This window comes from Saprolegnia parasitica (genome assembly GCF_000151545.1).
Source record: "Saprolegnia parasitica CBS 223.65 unplaced genomic scaffold supercont2.19, whole genome shotgun sequence".
Lineage (NCBI taxonomy): Eukaryota > Oomycota > Saprolegniomycetes > Saprolegniales > Saprolegniaceae > Saprolegnia > Saprolegnia parasitica.
In genome coordinates this window covers 95,312-111,378 of record NW_012156413.1, presented here as the reverse complement: position 1 = coordinate 111,378, position 16,067 = coordinate 95,312, and the positions used below count along the sequence as shown (strand labels likewise).

General features: G+C 62.7%; 7 protein-coding genes across 7 annotated transcripts; 4 read left to right on the top strand and 3 right to left on the bottom strand.

Annotated features, from left to right (window-relative positions):
• Window positions 1-96: 96 nt before the first annotated feature.
• SPRG_05391 (hypothetical protein) lies at window positions 97-2,744 on the bottom strand. Its single transcript, XM_012344638.1, has 3 exons — window positions 2,391-2,744; window positions 2,009-2,341; window positions 97-1,963 (listed from the first exon to the last, which is right to left on the bottom strand). The coding sequence occupies exons 1-3, from the start codon at window positions 2,727-2,729 to the stop codon at window positions 122-124; spliced, it is 2,514 nt and encodes an 837-aa protein (XP_012200028.1). The 5' UTR covers window positions 2,730-2,744; the 3' UTR covers window positions 97-121.
• A 747-nt stretch (window positions 2,745-3,491) lies between these two features.
• Window positions 3,492-4,540, bottom strand: SPRG_05390 (hypothetical protein; the record flags this gene model as incomplete). Its single annotated transcript, XM_012344637.1, has 1 exon — window positions 3,492-4,540. The coding sequence occupies exon 1, from the start codon at window positions 4,527-4,529 to the stop codon at window positions 3,492-3,494; it is 1,038 nt and encodes a 345-aa protein (XP_012200027.1). The 5' UTR covers window positions 4,530-4,540.
• Window positions 4,541-4,683: 143 nt separating this feature from the next.
• SPRG_05389 (hypothetical protein) lies at window positions 4,684-5,795 on the bottom strand (the record flags this gene model as incomplete). The annotated part of the gene is made up of 1 exon (XM_012344636.1): window positions 4,684-5,795. The coding sequence occupies one exon, from the start codon at window positions 5,793-5,795 to the stop codon at window positions 4,701-4,703; it is 1,095 nt and encodes a 364-aa protein (XP_012200026.1). The 3' UTR covers window positions 4,684-4,700.
• A 189-nt stretch (window positions 5,796-5,984) lies between these two features.
• On the top strand, window positions 5,985-6,727 carry SPRG_05388 (hypothetical protein; the record flags this gene model as incomplete). The annotated part of the gene is made up of 4 exons (XM_012344635.1): window positions 5,985-6,037; window positions 6,090-6,423; window positions 6,480-6,528; window positions 6,588-6,727. 4 exons carry the CDS (start codon window positions 5,985-5,987, stop codon window positions 6,725-6,727), a joined length of 576 nt encoding a protein of 191 aa, XP_012200025.1.
• A 223-nt stretch (window positions 6,728-6,950) lies between these two features.
• SPRG_05387 (hypothetical protein) lies at window positions 6,951-9,839 on the top strand (the record flags this gene model as incomplete). The annotated part of the gene is made up of 2 exons (XM_012344634.1): window positions 6,951-8,821; window positions 8,956-9,839. The coding sequence occupies 2 exons, from the start codon at window positions 6,951-6,953 to the stop codon at window positions 9,785-9,787; spliced, it is 2,703 nt and encodes a 900-aa protein (XP_012200024.1). The 3' UTR covers window positions 9,788-9,839.
• Window positions 9,840-9,886: 47 nt separating this feature from the next.
• On the top strand, window positions 9,887-12,193 carry SPRG_05386 (hypothetical protein; the record flags this gene model as incomplete). Its single annotated transcript, XM_012344633.1, has 13 exons — window positions 9,887-10,126; window positions 10,203-10,455; window positions 10,502-10,509; window positions 10,551-10,691; window positions 10,735-10,833; window positions 10,883-10,953; window positions 10,996-11,121; window positions 11,172-11,319; window positions 11,368-11,570; window positions 11,614-11,716; window positions 11,767-11,840; window positions 11,885-11,972; window positions 12,023-12,193. The coding sequence occupies 13 exons, from the start codon at window positions 9,887-9,889 to the stop codon at window positions 12,191-12,193; spliced, it is 1,725 nt and encodes a 574-aa protein (XP_012200023.1).
• Window positions 12,194-12,291: 98 nt separating this feature from the next.
• SPRG_05385 (hypothetical protein) lies at window positions 12,292-15,877 on the top strand (the record flags this gene model as incomplete). Its single annotated transcript, XM_012344632.1, has 2 exons — window positions 12,292-13,263; window positions 13,313-15,877. 2 exons carry the CDS (start codon window positions 12,292-12,294, stop codon window positions 15,875-15,877), a joined length of 3,537 nt encoding a protein of 1,178 aa, XP_012200022.1.
• Window positions 15,878-16,067: the final 190 nt, after the last annotated feature.

Below are 16,067 nucleotides of genomic sequence, written 5' to 3'. Positions count from 1 at the left end.
CGGGAGTAGCCAGCCACTCGCGTCTCAGTCCAGTACCACCACCGGGCCTGTCCCGATCCCACGCCAGACCCATTTAAGTAGTAGTACACATAACAAGTTCTTATATATACCTCGTACTATCTTAGTGGTGTGAAGTGCGAAACTCGGGTTTGAGTCGCCACACGCGGCCCTCGCACGTCGCCATACTCCGGAGCAGGTTGCGGAAGACGTCCTTGTCCTTGGGCGAGACCGCCGGCGCAAACTTGGCGATGATCACGTCCGTCTTGACGCCATCTTGGCGCTCGAGAAACGTGTGGAGCTGCTTGGTGAGCTCGTCAATGCTCTGGTACTTGACCGACGCGACCGCCGACCGCACCTTGTTGGTGCCATCGATGGCATCCCGACGCTTCTTGATCTTTTGCAGCATCGCGCTCGACTGGATCGCTGCGTGCTCGTGGCTACTGCGCTTGAGGCCGCGCGCGGGTGCCCCAAAGAGCCGCTTCCCCGCACTCCCGCTCTTGCCCGTCCACGTGACTTCAAACTGATCTTCGCGCTGCTGCCGAATCGCACTGCACGACTGGCGCAGCGTACTCAGCGCCGACTTGGCGACTTTGGCCGACTCGATCTCGATCAAATCGGCCTCTTGGTTGTGCACGCCGTCGCTCTCGATGCGGTCCTGGCTAAACACGCCCTTGATGCTGCCGCCGTCAAAGAGGGTTTGGAGCAGCTCCGCGTTGTCCTTGCCGCCGTCGTCGGCCTTGGGCTCGGCGTCGTCCATCTCAGCGTCCACGTCGTCGTCGTCGTCCACCTCGTCCGTCTCGACGACACGGCGCTCGACGCGCGCCACGCTGCCCAGCGACGACTGCAAGAGCGCCACGTCATTCTCCGGTGGAGTCTCGTCGTCCAGCTTGGGCGGCGGCGCCACGTGTCCGTGCAGATACAAGTCGCCGGTTTCGGTGCCGGTGGTCGCAATCTGGTTGCCGGCGTCGTCGACGTGGAGCTCAGTGCCGTCGCTGAGTGTAAAGAGATCTCGGAGCGCGTTGTGGTTGAAGCACCGCTTCTGCTTCGGGTCGCGCAGCACCTTGTTCATGAGGTACTGCTTGAAGAGCTGGCGGTGGTAAATCTTCTCTTCGATCGTGCCCGACGTGATGAGCCGGTAGATCGTCACCTGCTTGGTCTGGCCCATGCGCCACGCCCGCTCGCGCGCCTGCATGTCCGTGCTTGGGTTCCAGTCCGGATCAAAGATGATGACGCGGTCGGCGCCCGTCAAGTTGACGCCAATGCCGCCGGCCTTGGTCGTCAAGAGAAAGCAAAAGAGGTCGGAGGTCGGGTCGTTGTACGCGTCAATGAGCGTCTGCCGCTCCTTGACCGACGTCGTGCCGTCGAGCCGGCAGTAGCGGTAGCCGAGCGTCCCCATCAGTTTCGAGAGCAGGTCCAGCGTCCGCCGGTGCTGCGCAAACACGAGGACGCGGTGGCGCTGCTTGAACCACACATCGAGGATTGTCTGCAACACCGTGAGCTTGCCCGACTGCGCAATCACATCCGCATCATCGTCCTCCGCCATGTCATTCAGAACGTGGTCGGTCATCAAGCTTGGGTGGTTGCAGATCTGCCGCAGGATCGTGAGCGCCCGGAACGGCCGAATGTCCCGAGCGAGCACTGAGCGCACCTCGGGCGACGCCAGATACGCGCGGTAGATGCGGGCTTGGGCCGGCGCGAGCGGGCAAAAGATCACTTGCTCCATTTTCGATGGCAGCGCCGTGGCAATCTGCACGTCCTTCTTCAGTCGCCGCAGCATGTAGGGCGCAATGAGGTCCCGGAGCACGAGCGCGCACTTGTACGCCATGAGGATCTGCATCTTGGTCGCGTTGGCGTACCCTCCGTGGCGGATCGGCAGCACAAACTCGTCTTCAAACGTCGGGAAGGTCCCGAGCTTGCCGGGAAACACGAAATCAAAGAGACTCCAGAGCTCTTTGAGGCGGTTCTAGCGACAGTTCTTGATACACACGAGTGATGGATCGATGCTTACCTGGATGGGCGACCCGGTCAGGATGATGCGGTGGACCGTACGGAGTTGCTTGCAGACGAGCGTGATTTCAGCGTCCGGGTTGCGAATCCGGTGGCCCTCGTCGAGGATGACATAGTCCCACTCCTTGCCGAGAAGGTGCTCGGCGTTCGCGCGCAGGTTCTCGTACGTCGTGAGGAGCACACCGCCAGCCTCGAACGTGTGCTTGATCGTCGTGCCGTAGCTCGTACTCGAGGCGCCCGACGAATGCAACAGCACGACGCGCAACTCGGGGCACCACTTGTGGAGTTCGCGGACCCACTGCCAGAGCACCGAGGCTGGGCACGCCAGCAGCACCTAGTCCGTAGTGCGGATAAGCGAGGCCATGTACTGTAGTAGGGCGCACCGAGTGCACGAGCTGCATCTTCTGGAGGCACGCGAGGTACGCGGCAATCTGGACCGTCTTGCCGAGGCCCATGTCGTCGCCCAGGATCCCGCCGGCGTTCTGCATGTGCAATTGGTAGAGCCACTGGATGCCCTCCTTCTGGTGCGGGAAGAGCGCTGACCAGACCCGCGCGGGCACGGCCAAGCCATCTTCCAAGAGCTCGTCCTGCGGCGCCACGTACGCTTCGCCCGCCTCCTCGCTCTCGACCAAGGCCTGCTCTCGCTCCATCTCGCGCGTCTGGCGTAGCTCCTCCAGCCGCTTCTGGTAGTCTACCTCGCGGCCATCATCGACGCGACTCATGGACCTCGTTGCGGTTATGTGGAAATGCAAGGAAGTCCGATTTGCCGTTGGCTATTTCCACGCAACCCAGCTTCGCGAATTAGTGTACGATCCATACATCAAGGGTGCAAGGTTTCTGAAGCGTCGTACACTATTTCACTTCGTCGGTGCGAGTGCACTTGGCGCGAGACATTTATCGACGCGCGTGCGCGCCACGCATAAACACTTTAAATCGTGTTAGCACACTATCTCCGTGCCTTGGCGGCGTTCGCAAAAGCTACGTGGGGAACAAATGACTTGAATATTTTTGTATGAATAATGGCAATCCTCAATAGGCTAATCATACTTACCTGGCTGGAGCTCGACCCTGATCAACTCAGGGGGTTGACTTGGGCCGGAGCAGGCCTTCATGCACTCCGGTGCTGTAATGGCCTAGGAGTGCCTTCGGGTTCCTCCACAGCGCAATTTTTGCCAGCGGGGGTGTGCGCGTGCGCCACCCCCACCCCTCTCTGCACCACTATTACCTATTTTACTCATTCTACCTACTCGCCTTTTCTCTCTTTCATGTGATTTTCGTATTTGACGCCTTTGTGTTGCATGTTGGACGCGTAGTATGTCTCTCGACCGCCTTCAACCAGGATTGGATGCTTGCGCCGTGATGCTCACTAGGATCGCGGGCTATGGACAGTCGCCGCATCAACCGGGTCAAAGCAAGTACTGGGTCAAAGCAAGCACTGGGTCGATTAAGTAAGATAGGACGAATAAATAACAACGTCGAGCGTCTCAGACAAAGTCGTCGACGGACGCTACGCCTTCGTAGCACTCGAGCGAGAGACAATCCCGGTCGCGCGTGCTCCACGCGTCGACGATCGACGCGCCGAGCGTCAGAAGCGACTGCCACTGCGCGTCCGGTGACGCGAGCTCGGGCGCGTAGCCGCATTGGCACCCGCCAAAGAGCCCCGTGAGCGTCTCGTCGCAGGCCGGGCGGTGCTTCGTGCGGCGGGCGGGCGGCGGCTCCTTGCGCGCGCGCTTCTTGGGCGCTACGACTGCGGTCGGCGGCGCGTCCGGGTCGCGGAAGACGCTAAAGTTGGCTTTGGGGTTGAGCACGTCTCGGTTCAAGTAGATGTACTTGACGCCCATGTCCGTGTTGGTCCAGACAATGTTGCACTGCACGAGGACGGCGAGGACGTCGTACATGCGTCGGCCCTTTGAGGCCGGGATCGCGGCCGTCGGCTTCTCGTCTTCGATCGTGTGGATGAGGTGGCGCCGGATCGCGTTCCCATTCAAGAGCAGAAACTTGATAAACTTGACGGTCGCCAGCGAGAGCGCTGGCCACTTGTCGTCGGCGGCAGCGTCGTTCAAGGGCACGTTGTTCTCCTGGAGCTCGAGCATGCTGCGCACGGTTGGTACGACAAAGTAGTCGCCGTAGAACATGTGGCCGTGGCCGGTGAGCCCGTCGGACGAGACGCGCTTGGTGACGAGCCCGATGGCTTGGAGGATGTGCAAGACGTCGTAGATGCGGCGTCGCGGCAGGCCGAGCACCTCTTCCATCCAGTTGGCGCGGAGCGCGACGGGGAACTCGGTGCACGCCTCCTGGAGCTCACGGAGCAGCTCGAGCACGAGCTCGCACACGTTCGAGATGGTCTTGGTGCCTATCTCGACCGCCCGGCGCGCGAAGCGCAGCTTGAGCTCCTTGGACGCGCTCGGCGAGCACGGGTCCGCGTCGTCGTCGCGCTTGGCGAGCTTGGCCGATGTCCGCGGCTTGATCGCCACATGCATGCTCGGGAGCCTCCGCCCCTTCCCCGCGCCTTGCCGATCCATGCTGCCAAGATTGAAACACGTTGTGCAAGGTCATAATCGGGCCGGCCCCAGGATTTTAGCCAATCCCCGCCCACCGCCGGCTCTTTTTCCACCAATGAGAAACGATCTGTGGCGCCATCGCCCGCTCTTTGGCCCGCTGCAACGCAAGAATGAATCCAACGTAGCATGCTATTAGACGTCCCAGTCGTCGGATGCGAGGAGCGCGTCGAGGTCGCAGCATGTCCCGCCGTCGTCCAGCACCGGGAAGAGCGCATCGACCGCCGTCTCGGGGCCCCAAAAGTCGCCACGCGTGTCCCAGTCGACGAGTGCCATGGCGGCGTCGGTCGCACTCGAGACGCTTTCGGACATGGGCAGCGTGAGGAAGCTCGGGTAGTCGCGCCAGCCGGGCACGCCAGTGTTGCTGCTGCGGCGCTTCTTGGCACGGTACTTGGTCGTTGCTGTCATCGAGCGCAGGCCCTTGCGCTTGGTCGAAACGCTCGGCGGCGGTACGAAGAGCGAAAATGCGGGCGAGAAGAGCGACGGGTTGATGCTCACGCGCTTCGGACCGCCGTTGGACGTACGAATCTGCACCACGTTGCATCGCGCGAGCACGGTGAGCACGTCGTACGTGCGCCGATCCTGCGCCGGCGCCAACGCCGACGCCACCGACCCGTTGTCGTCGACGAGCCGGAGTTCCGACTGGAGAACGGGCCGATCGGCTGCAAAGAGGATCCGGAGGAGCTTGGTCGTCGTGCGCAAGAGCGCGGTTCCTGCGTCTTTGGTCGGAGCGTCCGGTGTGAGGATGCGGACAATCTGCTCGACGCTTGCAGTGCGCACGTCGGCCACCGCCGCCATGGCGCGCGCCCGGAGCTGCTCGAGCGTGGGCACAATGTTGCCTTCGCCATAGTACCAGTACCCTTTTCCTTTTGGGACGCGCGTGACGAGCCCAATCGCGTCGAAGATGTGCAGCACGTCGTAGATGCGCCGGCGTGGAAGGTTCAAGCCGTCTGCGATCGCACGGGCGCGCAAGGTCAGCGGCAGCAGCGTGCCTTCGCGCTGCGAGAGCTGCACGAGCAGCTCCAAGATGTGCTCGCACACCTGCACCATCGTGTACGTCGACGGCGAGCCCTCCATGCGCCCGGCAAAGTAGGCCTTGACGTCGTCGGGAATGATCGCGTCGGGCTCGTCGTCCGAGATGGCCACAGCGCCATGGTCGTCTGCAACGTCAAGCCCATGCCCTCTAGCGCGGTTCGTCGGCGTCGACCGCTGCAACTGCTGCTTCCGCATGGTGTAGATCTGTGGCTTCCTCTGCAAGATCGCAACTGCCCGTGGATCGAAGTCGAAGTGGAGCCAAACACTCATTGTGGATGAAACTTCGATCTATCCACTTCGAGTTGCCGCGCAACGAGGGTTCGGCACATGCCATATTTAGTGGACTCAATTTGGCGCAATTGGTGGCCAATTCGGCACGTCGCGATGGCCGACGACGACGTGGACGCCAGCCTGCGCCAGGCCGAGTTCGACCTCTTGTACGCAGATGCTTAAGCGGAGAGGCTGCTTGCTCATGGTCCATGGGCGTAGGTACCAGCGCATGATGCGTCGGCGCGCGCCATCACCCGTGGAGTCGCCGACGGCAGCAACACCCGCCACGACGCCACACGAGCGCCGACGCCGACGCCGCGATCCCAACATCGTGCGCAACACCCGAGCGTACGCCCGCGCGGAGCGCAACTCGATCGTTCTAAGTGACTCGGACGACGACGACGACGAGCCGACCTCGTCCGATGACGTCGTGCCATCGACACCCCTGGATATCGACGCAGCCGACGACGCCGCCACCGACGCCAACGCTTCGCCGAGCCTGCTGCTGCCACGGGCTGCGAACACTGTCGAGAGCCATAACGCGCCACGCCGAGTGTTTTGGCGAGGACGCGCCAAGCCACACCGCGGCGCGTGCGTCGTTCGTGCAAGAAGCGTCTCTCACACCCGCCCCGGTACAGCGTCGCCGCTGCCCAGTCCTGTGCGCTTCATCACCTATCATCCTCATCATCTCTGCACAGAGTGTCATGAGCTGCGTAGATGCGCGCTTGGACGCGGTGGCCGCGCTGCTTCGACCGCCCGACTTTGCGCCCACCGTCGTGGTCTTCGGGTCGTTTGGACCGCTTACGACATGCGCCGTGCCCATGGCGCCGCGACCACTAGCTTCCCCGTGTCTATAAGAACGCTAAGAAGCGCGGGCCATGATGCGATGACATGATGGCTTGGTGACCTTGGAATCCCGCCAACGGCGCCAACTTCAACTCGATACAAACCACAAGCACGGGATGGTATCCGGACGGTCGCGGCTTCAACCACCAAACCATCTCTATTTTTGTATGGTCGGCGCGGTCATCCGGATACCAGGCGCCATGGCGATCTTCCATCACTTGCAAATTTCGGCCGATGCGCGTAGTTCTCGGTGGGCTCTTGGCGACCGCTGTCGCTGTCGACGCGTGCACCGTCATCTCTGTCGGCAAGAAGGCGACCATCGATGGCTCGGTGCTGGTCTCGCACACGAACGACGCGGGCTTGAACCCGGCGGACCTGCGCATGGTCCGCGTGCCCGCGATGAACCACACGGCGGGCAGCCGGCGCGCTGTGTACAACTTCCAGCGCAACGGGTACCCGCGCCTCGTGACGGCTGAGCGTGGGCCGCTGTACGCGCCGTTGGAGGGCCAGACGCTCTCGGCGCCGCTCGGCTACATTGACCAAGTGCCATTCACGTACGGGTACTTTGACCACGACTATGGCATGATCAACGACCAGCAGCTGAGCATCGCCGAGAGCACGTGCGCGGCCAAGACGGTCGGGTGGCCGTCGTCGCTGCGCTATGGTCACAACCTCTTTCAGATTGAAGAGCTCTCGAAGATTGCGCTTGAGCGCTGCGACTCGGCGCGGTGTGCGATCACGACGATGGGCGACCTCGCGGTCGAGCACGGCTTCTTTGGCGAGTATGGCAAGAACCAAAAGGCGAATTACGGCAGCTCGTCGGAAGCGCTTGGTATCTCGGACAAGTACGGCGAGAGCTGGATTCTGCACATGCTCACGGGCCCGAAGAATACGTCGGCGGTCTGGGCGGCGCAGCGCGTGCCAGACGACCACGTGGCCGTCGTCGCCAACTCGTTTGTGATTCGGACGCTCAACCTCAGCGACAGCGCCAACTACTTGGCGTCCAGCAACGTGGTGTCGTTTGCGCAAGACATGGGCTGGTACAACCCCGCGGTCGACGGCGAGTTTGACTTTGCCAAGGCGTACAGCTGGGCCAAGCCCGGCCCGAGCAAGCCGCTGTATGGCGGCCGCCGCATCTGGCGCGTCTACGACGTGCTCGCGCCGTCGCTGCAGCTCGACGCGACCTTGGGCCAGCACCCGGAAGTCGCGACGTACCCGTTTTCCATCAAGCCCGACAAGCTCATTGCGCCTTCGGACCTCATGGACCTCATGCGCGACCACTACGAAGGCACGCCGTTCGACATGACCAAGGAGGTGGCGGCCGGTCCGTTTGGCAACCCCGTGCGCTTTGGCGGCTCGACCAAGAACGTGACGGGCGGCTGGGAGCGCGCGATCTCGATGCACCGCACGACGCACAGCTTTGTGCTCCAAGCCCGCGGGTTCTTGCCCGATGACGTGGGCGGCGTCACGTGGTACTCGCTCGGCGCGCCGCACGGCTCGGTCTACGCGCCGTTTTCGTGTGCGCAGACGTCGATCCCGGCGTCGTACCTCGCGTCGCGGAAGCACGAGTTCAGCACGGACGCGGCGTGGTGGGCCTTTGAGTTTGTCAACAACTGGAGCATGCTGCGCTACGACCTCATTCACGCCGAGATTGCCACGGTGCTGCAAGCGCTGCAGCGCGACGCGATTGCGCTCGAGGCCGAGACGCGCGCGACGGCCATGACCATGGACGACCCGGTCGCGCGCCTTGCGTTCATTGAAGCCAAGACCAACGCGTTTGCCCAAGCCATGGTCGACAAGTGGTGGAAACTGGCGTTCCATCTCGTCGTCAAGTTTAGCGACGGGTATGTGATCCACGGCGACCGGTCGGGCGACATGAAGGCGCCGGGCTACCCCGCGTGGTGGTTGCAGTCGACCAACTTTGCGACCTGGCCCGAGCCGCACGCGTACAAGCCACCGGCCGCGATCCTCGCGTTGCAGGCGCCGCCGCAGCAGTCGATGGCGCTCTGGCTCGTGAGCGCGGTCGTCGCGGTCGCTGGCATGACGGTCGTCGGTATCGTCTTTGTCCGCCAGCATCGCCGCGGCCACGAGTACCGGCGCTTAGAGTAAGAAAACGGACAAGATCGGGTCGTTTTTGAGTGTTTATTGGTTGTTTTGAGTTTTTCGCGGCCGTTTTGAGTTTAAGGTGGCCGTTTTGAGTTTTAAGAGGTGTTTTTGAGTTTAAAGTGGCCGTTTTGAGGTTGCCGGCTGCGATGGAGGGGTTCGAGACGGCGTATGGGACGACGTTCCAGTGCACCAGCGTGTGCCACTTCATCACGATTGCCTTCTGTGTGCTCTTGTTGCTCTTCGTCTTGCTGCTGCTGCTCGTGCCCGTGAGCACGACCCAGTACGTCAAGGCGCCGCCGCCGACCAAGCGGAAGCGCCTGCCCAAGACGCGGGCGACCGCCGTGCCAACCATGGCGGCCATCGGCGTCCACCAGCACCTCCTCGACCCGTACGCGCCTCTCTCGACGCCCTTGCGAGCTGAGGCCGACGACGACGTGCCCCGCATTGACACCGACGGCTACGACTTCATCTCGTCCTTGTCGACCGCGGTGCCGGCCAAAGCGCCGCCGTCGCCGCGCCGGCACGACGCCCATGCCAAGCGCGTCAATCATACTGTGGCGCGCAAGACGGACCGGCGCGCCGAGCTGCGCGCGGCCGACGTGAGCTACGAGACGCTGGGCGACGACGCGATCCGCGAGCACGAGTACCTCGAGTTTGTGCGCAGCCTCCTCGACGGCGTCGGCCTCTTCAAGCTCAAGTCCAACGGAAAGAAGTCGCCTCGTATCTTTGCGCTCTCGCACGACCTGACGCTGCTGTCGTGGACCAAGCCGCACGGCCTCCTGCGCAAGACGTCGTCGGTCGCGATGCGTGACGTCGTCGGCGTCACGACCGGCGTCGGGCCCACCGGCGCGTTCCTCTCACTCCTCCAGGCCGACAACTCGACGCTCGACGTCCAAGCCGACTCGGACATGGCACTCCAGAAGCTCCGCAACGGCTTCTCGATGCTGCTCCAGGCGCAGCAATAGCACTCGATAAAGACCGAATTCGACCCTGTACACTAGGACATTGCTCGCCAAAAGTCCGAAATGCAAGGATGAAACAAGGATTAGACCTGAGATTGCAATATGGGCGTCGACGCCTGGCTCCAGGAGACGGTCGTGCTCTGCGTGTGGCCGCGTCGGTCGCTGCCGCTAAGTGACGCGACCTTTGACATTGGCGGCGGGCCCTGCGCGAGCGTGGCCTCGCGCGTCGTGACGATGGAGGTCGAGGAGCTGCATCCGCCGCTCGCCGAGGTCCCGCCCCGCCGGTCGCTCGTGTACCTCTACGACGACTGGGCCGACAAGGTCGCTAGCTTCCTCAAGAAGGTAGGCATCTCTAGCCGCGCTGGCGCTATCTCATGACGTAGTACCGCGTCGGGTTTTTGGCGATGGCCTCTTTCAGGGCCACGTCGAGACCGAGTCGATGGCATCGACGGCGTCGCAGGCCACCGACTTTAGCTGCGTCGTCGTGGCGTCGCCCACGCTTCTCGAGGCCGCCGGTCTCTTTATCCACGACGATAGTAGCGATAACGACGACGACGACGACGCGCCGCGCACCATCTTTCTGCGCTACCAAGAGCCGATCCGAGCGCCCAACTCGGACCAAGTCGCGTACGAGCGCCTCTGCACCTTGCGCGCGGACACGCGGCCGCCGCGTACGTCTTCCTATGCCTCGTGCATCTCACGCAGCAGCGACTGTAGCGCCGTCGGTACGCCAATTCATTTGTTGGTTTGGCGCAACGGCGTGTAGAAGAAGCGCCGACTCCGCGTTGGCGACGAGTACCAGTACACACCGCTGGCATCGCTCGGCGAGCGCACGGCGGACGTCTACGGCGTCGTCGTCTCGTACACGACGCCGAAGCAGTCGTCGCGCGGCCGGATGGACTTTGAGGTTGTGTCGACGACGACGACGACGACTCAATACGACGGCGTAGATGACGATCGCCATTACCGACGAGTCTCGACCCGAGCGCGCCCAGGCGCTGTACATCAACGTGTTTGCGCGCGACCTCGCGCACCTCCCGCGTATCCTCGTACGGCGCCGTCGTCTTGGCATGCCGGCTCGTCACGCAGACGCGATAGGCCGTCGGCGACGTCGTTCGGTTCCACAAGCTCTTGATGTCTCGCTACAACGGCGTCCTCGTCGCACTCTGGTGCGTCGGTCGTCGGAATCGTCGTTGAGACTGCGACTGTAGCACGCGCGCGTCGCGCTTCGTTGTGTTTCGAATGGCCGATGGCTCGGACACGGACGTCGTCATGACGCATACGTACGAGACAGTGACGTACCACCCGTCCGACAAGGCCCGCGCGATCGCCCTCTTGTATATGGATCCCTTTAAGCTTGGCCATGGACGAACCGCGTTCTCTGTAGGCAGTGGGGCGCGGCCACGCTCTTAAACGACCACACGCAGTGCCCACGCAATCACTTTGGCCCGCCGCGCGCCTTGCGACATTGCTACCCGGCCGCCTACGTCGACGTCATTGCATACGTCGAGTCGCCGTTCCGCGCCGGCCATCCGGTGCGTTCTTCTCGAGCGACGGGGGGTTTTTTTGATGGAAAGAGGCAGGCGGTTGCAGTCGTCTCGGACCGCATGCACGTGACGGCCGAGGTACACGTGCACGCGCACTTTGCGGCGCTGGACGCGATGGGCTGGGCGGCGGCGGCGGTCGGGCGCTGGTGCCGCTTCCGCGGCGTCGAGGTCACGGCCACGGACTCGCTCGTGCTCCATTTTCGCGTGTCGTCGTCGCTTGAGATCTACCCGACGCCAGCGTACGACGCGTGTCACGTGTGTGGAGACGGAGGGCTTGGGTAGGACCCCGCCACGGCCCCTGCCGCTCGACCGGATTGTGACGAGAGTGCCCCGGGAGATTGCCGCGCTCGGCTGCGTGAACTTGGCTGTGTTTCTGACGCGGCCGGTACCCCCCCTGCCGGTTTTTTGAAGCGCGTCGATTCGCAATTGGTGTAGGTCCCGTGCAAGGCCCACGTGCTGGCCGAGATTGTCGACGTGAGCCCACGGACGGCCGGTGCCTTCACCACCCGGTGCGGTCTTTGCATGAACGCCACTTGTCATGGTCGCGTGGTAGGATGAACAACCGAGATGTGTACATGGGCCTCTTGCGGCTCCAAGATGCGACGGCGAGCGTCGATGCCATCCTCTTCGGCGCCGACGGGGTATCCGATCTCAATGTCCACAACACAACGACGGTGCGACACTGTGGTAGGAGTTGTTCTTTGGTCGGCCCGCCCGCCACGGCGACGATACCGAGGCGGCGGACGCGCAGCTCACGCACCTTCGGACGCACCGGCAGCCCTTGCAGTGGTGCCTCGTGTCCTACCGAACGACCACTGGCGACGTCCGTGTCCGCATCGTGCAGACCCAACTCGGTAGCTAGAACTGCTGCTTGGCGTGCGATGCAAATGAACATGAATATCAACGGGACTAACGTCCGTGCCTGTGGTTTCAGCGCCTATTTTAAACCTGGCAGTGGAAATGGCAGCGCACGTGGCCGAGTACCGCGAGATCGTGCTGCACGCGCCGCCCGGTCTCGCCTTCTGCGACAACTTTGTCATCTCGTCCAAGTACACCCTTCTCTCGTTCGTGCCCAAGTTCCTCCTCGAGACCTTCCGGAAGCTCGCGAACGCGTACTTTCTCGTCGTCTCGCTCATGCAACTCGTGCCGTCGATCAGCAACACGGGCGGGCGGGCGTCGACGGCGCTCACGCTCATGTTCATCATGCTCGTCGACGCCGTCTTCGCGGTCCTCGAGGACCACAAGCGCCACGTGGCCGACAACATCGCCAACGCCCGCGTCACGGCCGTGCTCGATCCCGCGACCGGCGATTTCGCCCCGAAGATGTGGCGCGATGTCCTAGTCGGCGACTTTGTCAAGCTCGCCAACCACGACCAGGTGCCGGCCGACTTGCTCATTCTCGCGGTGGCCGAGCAGGTCGGCGTGCCCCCGTCCGGCATTTGCTACGTCGAAACAAAGTCGCTCGACGGCGAAACCAACATGAAGGTGCGGCAGGCGATGGAGGCGACGTCGATCGTGGGCGGGGACCCGTCGGCGCTACTGCGGTTGCGCGGATACGTGCACTGCGAGCACCCGAACGCCGCCATCAATTCGTTCCAAGGGGTCTTGGCGCTGCAGCGAGACGACAAGAGTGAGACGAAGGAGGCGATCCCGTACAAGAGCGTGCTCTTACGCGGGTGCACGCTTCGCAACACCGAGTGGATCGTCGGCCTCGTCCTCAACACGGGCAAGGACACGAAGATCATGCGCAACAACTCGGCGACGCCGTCGAAAATGAGCTCCATGGACGTGGCCATCAACCGGTACATCATCGTGCTCGTGTTGATCCTCCTGCTCTGCTGCGCGATTGGCGCGACCGGCAGCGTCTTCTGGGACCATGCCAACTACCGTGTGTGGTACATTGGCGGCCTCGCTCCGATCGCGCCGGACGCGGTCGCCGACTGGTGGACCATGTTTTTTACTTTTCCTGCTCATGTACCAGTTCGTGCCGATCTCACTGTACGTCTCCATGTCCATGGTCAAGTACATCCAAGCCATCTTCATCCAGTGGGACATCCACATGTACTACGCCGAGACCGACACGCCGGCGCTCGTCCGCACCATGTCGCTCAACGAGGAGCTCGGGCAAGTGAGCTACATCTTCTCCGACAAAACCGGCACGCTCACGTGCAACATGATGGAGTTCCGCAAGTGCTCGGTCGGCGGCACGTCGTACGGCAGAGGCACGACCGAGATTGGGCTCGCAGCCCTTCGCCGCGCCGGGCACCCCGTGCCGGAAGAGGCCCCGGTTAGCAGCGTCTCGCGCCCGGTTGCCCCGTACGTCAACTACGACGGGCCCGAGATCTACGAGCACATGGTCGGCGAAGCCGGCGCCGACCAAGCGGCGCGCCTGCACCACTTCTTCGTGCACCTTGCCGTGTGCCACACGGTCATCCCCGAGCGCCGCGAAGGCTCGGACGAGGTGACGCTGTCGGCGTCGTCGCCGGACGAGCAGGCGCTCGTGGCCGGTGCTGGCTTTTTTGGCTACGAGTTTATGAACCGCGTGCCGGGCCGCGCCTTCTTGCGCATCAAGGCCGAGACCTTGCAATATGAGCTGCTCGATGTGCTCGAGTTCACGTCGGCGAGGAAGCGCATGTCGACGGTCGTGCGGGATCCATCCGGACAGCTCCTTCTCTTTACGAAAGGCGCGGATGTTGTCATTTTCGAGCGGCTCAAGAAAGGCGCGTCCGCGCTCCTTGCCGCGACGAGCACGCACATCAACGTGTTTGCCGAGGAAGGGCTCCGCACGCTCACGATTGCGATGCGGGAGCTGGACGAAGACGTCTACGCGTCGTGGCACCGACGGTACCACGTCGCCCTCAACGACCTCGCCGAGATCGAGAAGCGCAAGCGCGAGGCGCCAAACGCTATTGACGCGTGCATGGAGGAGCTCGAGACGAACTTGGAGCTCCTCGGCGCGACCGCGATCGAAGACAAGTTGCAGCCTGGCGTGCCCGACACGATTGCGACGCTGGCCGACGCCGGCATCAAGATCTGGGTGCTCACCGGCGACAAGGAAGAGACAGCGATTAACATCGGCTTTGCGTGCAACCTTCTCCACAACAGCATGACCCGCATCGTCATCAACGCAGAGCGGTGTCCGACGGCGACAGCGACCGAGTCCGAGCTCCGGCGGCAGCTCGCGCACCGAGTCAAGGACGAGGAAGTTGCGCTCGTCATTGACGGCGAAAGCCTCGTCGTTGCGCTCCATGGTAGCTGCCGTCTCCCACTCCTCCAGCTCGCGCGCGGCTGCAAGGCCGTGATCGCATGTCGCGTGTCGCCGGCGCAGAAGGCCGAGATGGTCGACCTCATCCGGAGCCATGTGCCCGGTGTCAAGACGCTTGCGATCGGCGACGGCGCCAACGACGTGCCGATGATCCAGGCTGCACACATTGGGATCGGGATTTCCGGGCAAGAAGGGCTCCAAGCCGTGAACGCCAGTGATTATGCGATCGCGCGCTTTCGGTTCCTCAAGCGGCTCCTCTTGGTGCACGGCCGGTGGAGCTACCTCCGCATGGCGCAGCTCGTCGTGTACATGTTTTACAAGAACATTCTGCTCACGGCCGCGCAGTTCTGGTACACGTGGATGTCGGGGTTCTCGGGCCAGAAATTCTACCTCGAGACCGGGTTCCAGATCTACAACGTGATCTTTACCGCGTGCCCGGTCGTGTTACTGGCCATCTTTGACATGGATATCCACGACGACATGGCGCTGCGGTTTCCAAAGCTGTATATGCTCGGGCCCGAGAACGGGTGCTTGAACCCGACGGTGTTTTCGCTCTGGATCGCGTCGGCGCTCGCCGAGTCGGTGGGCGTCACCCTCCTCCTCGTGCACGGTCTCCAGGACGCCGGTGTCTACGCCGAGTCGCCGCCCATGTGGTACCTCGGCAACATTGTGTTTACGATCGTTGTTGTGCTCGCAAACGCCAAGCTCGCGCTCTTTCAGCACGCATGGCACCCGGTGCACTACATCGTCTATCTCGGGTCGGTCGGGCTCTGGATCGCAGTCGCCTTTGTCGCGTCGAGCTGGGACGAGCTCGCGGGCTGGTACTGGAGTGGTATGATGGGCGTGACCGTGCGCACGCCCGCCTTTTGGCTGGTGCTGCTGCTCGTGCCCGTCACGCTGCTCCTTCCGACGTACGTGATGAACGCGGCCAAGGCCGAGTGGCGCCCCGAGTACAACCAGCTCGCGAAGGAGGTCGCTCACTTGCATCTGGACGAGTCGCTCCTAACGTGGCAGGGTCGCACCCCGCGCGAGCCATCGGCGCTGCTAGTGAAATCGGCGATTGCGCAGGCCAAGCACGCCGCGACGGTGGTCCCCGTCGGGGAAAAGAAGCGCGTGAGCTTGAGTCAAATGCTGCGGTGCGGCGTCCATAATGGCTTTGCGTTCTCGTCCGACAGCCATGCGAGCCGCGCCGAGGCCAAGCGGACGCTGCGAAGCCAAGGCTCGGACGTCGTTGCGATCGTCAAGGAAGAGGCCAAAGCCGCAAATAGTAGCAGTAGATAGGATGCTTGATAAGCAAAAATGATTTAGTACATAATGACCACCAATGATGACGCGAGCAGTAGAACCAGTACTACCGGTATCGAAGTGGACCCAGTTCCGGTGTCAAAGCGGTGAACCAAACGGGTTCGATTGCGCCTTTTCGGCTCTTTTTGGCCAATCCGTGACAAGAAGCGCAATGATTGGTTGAAAA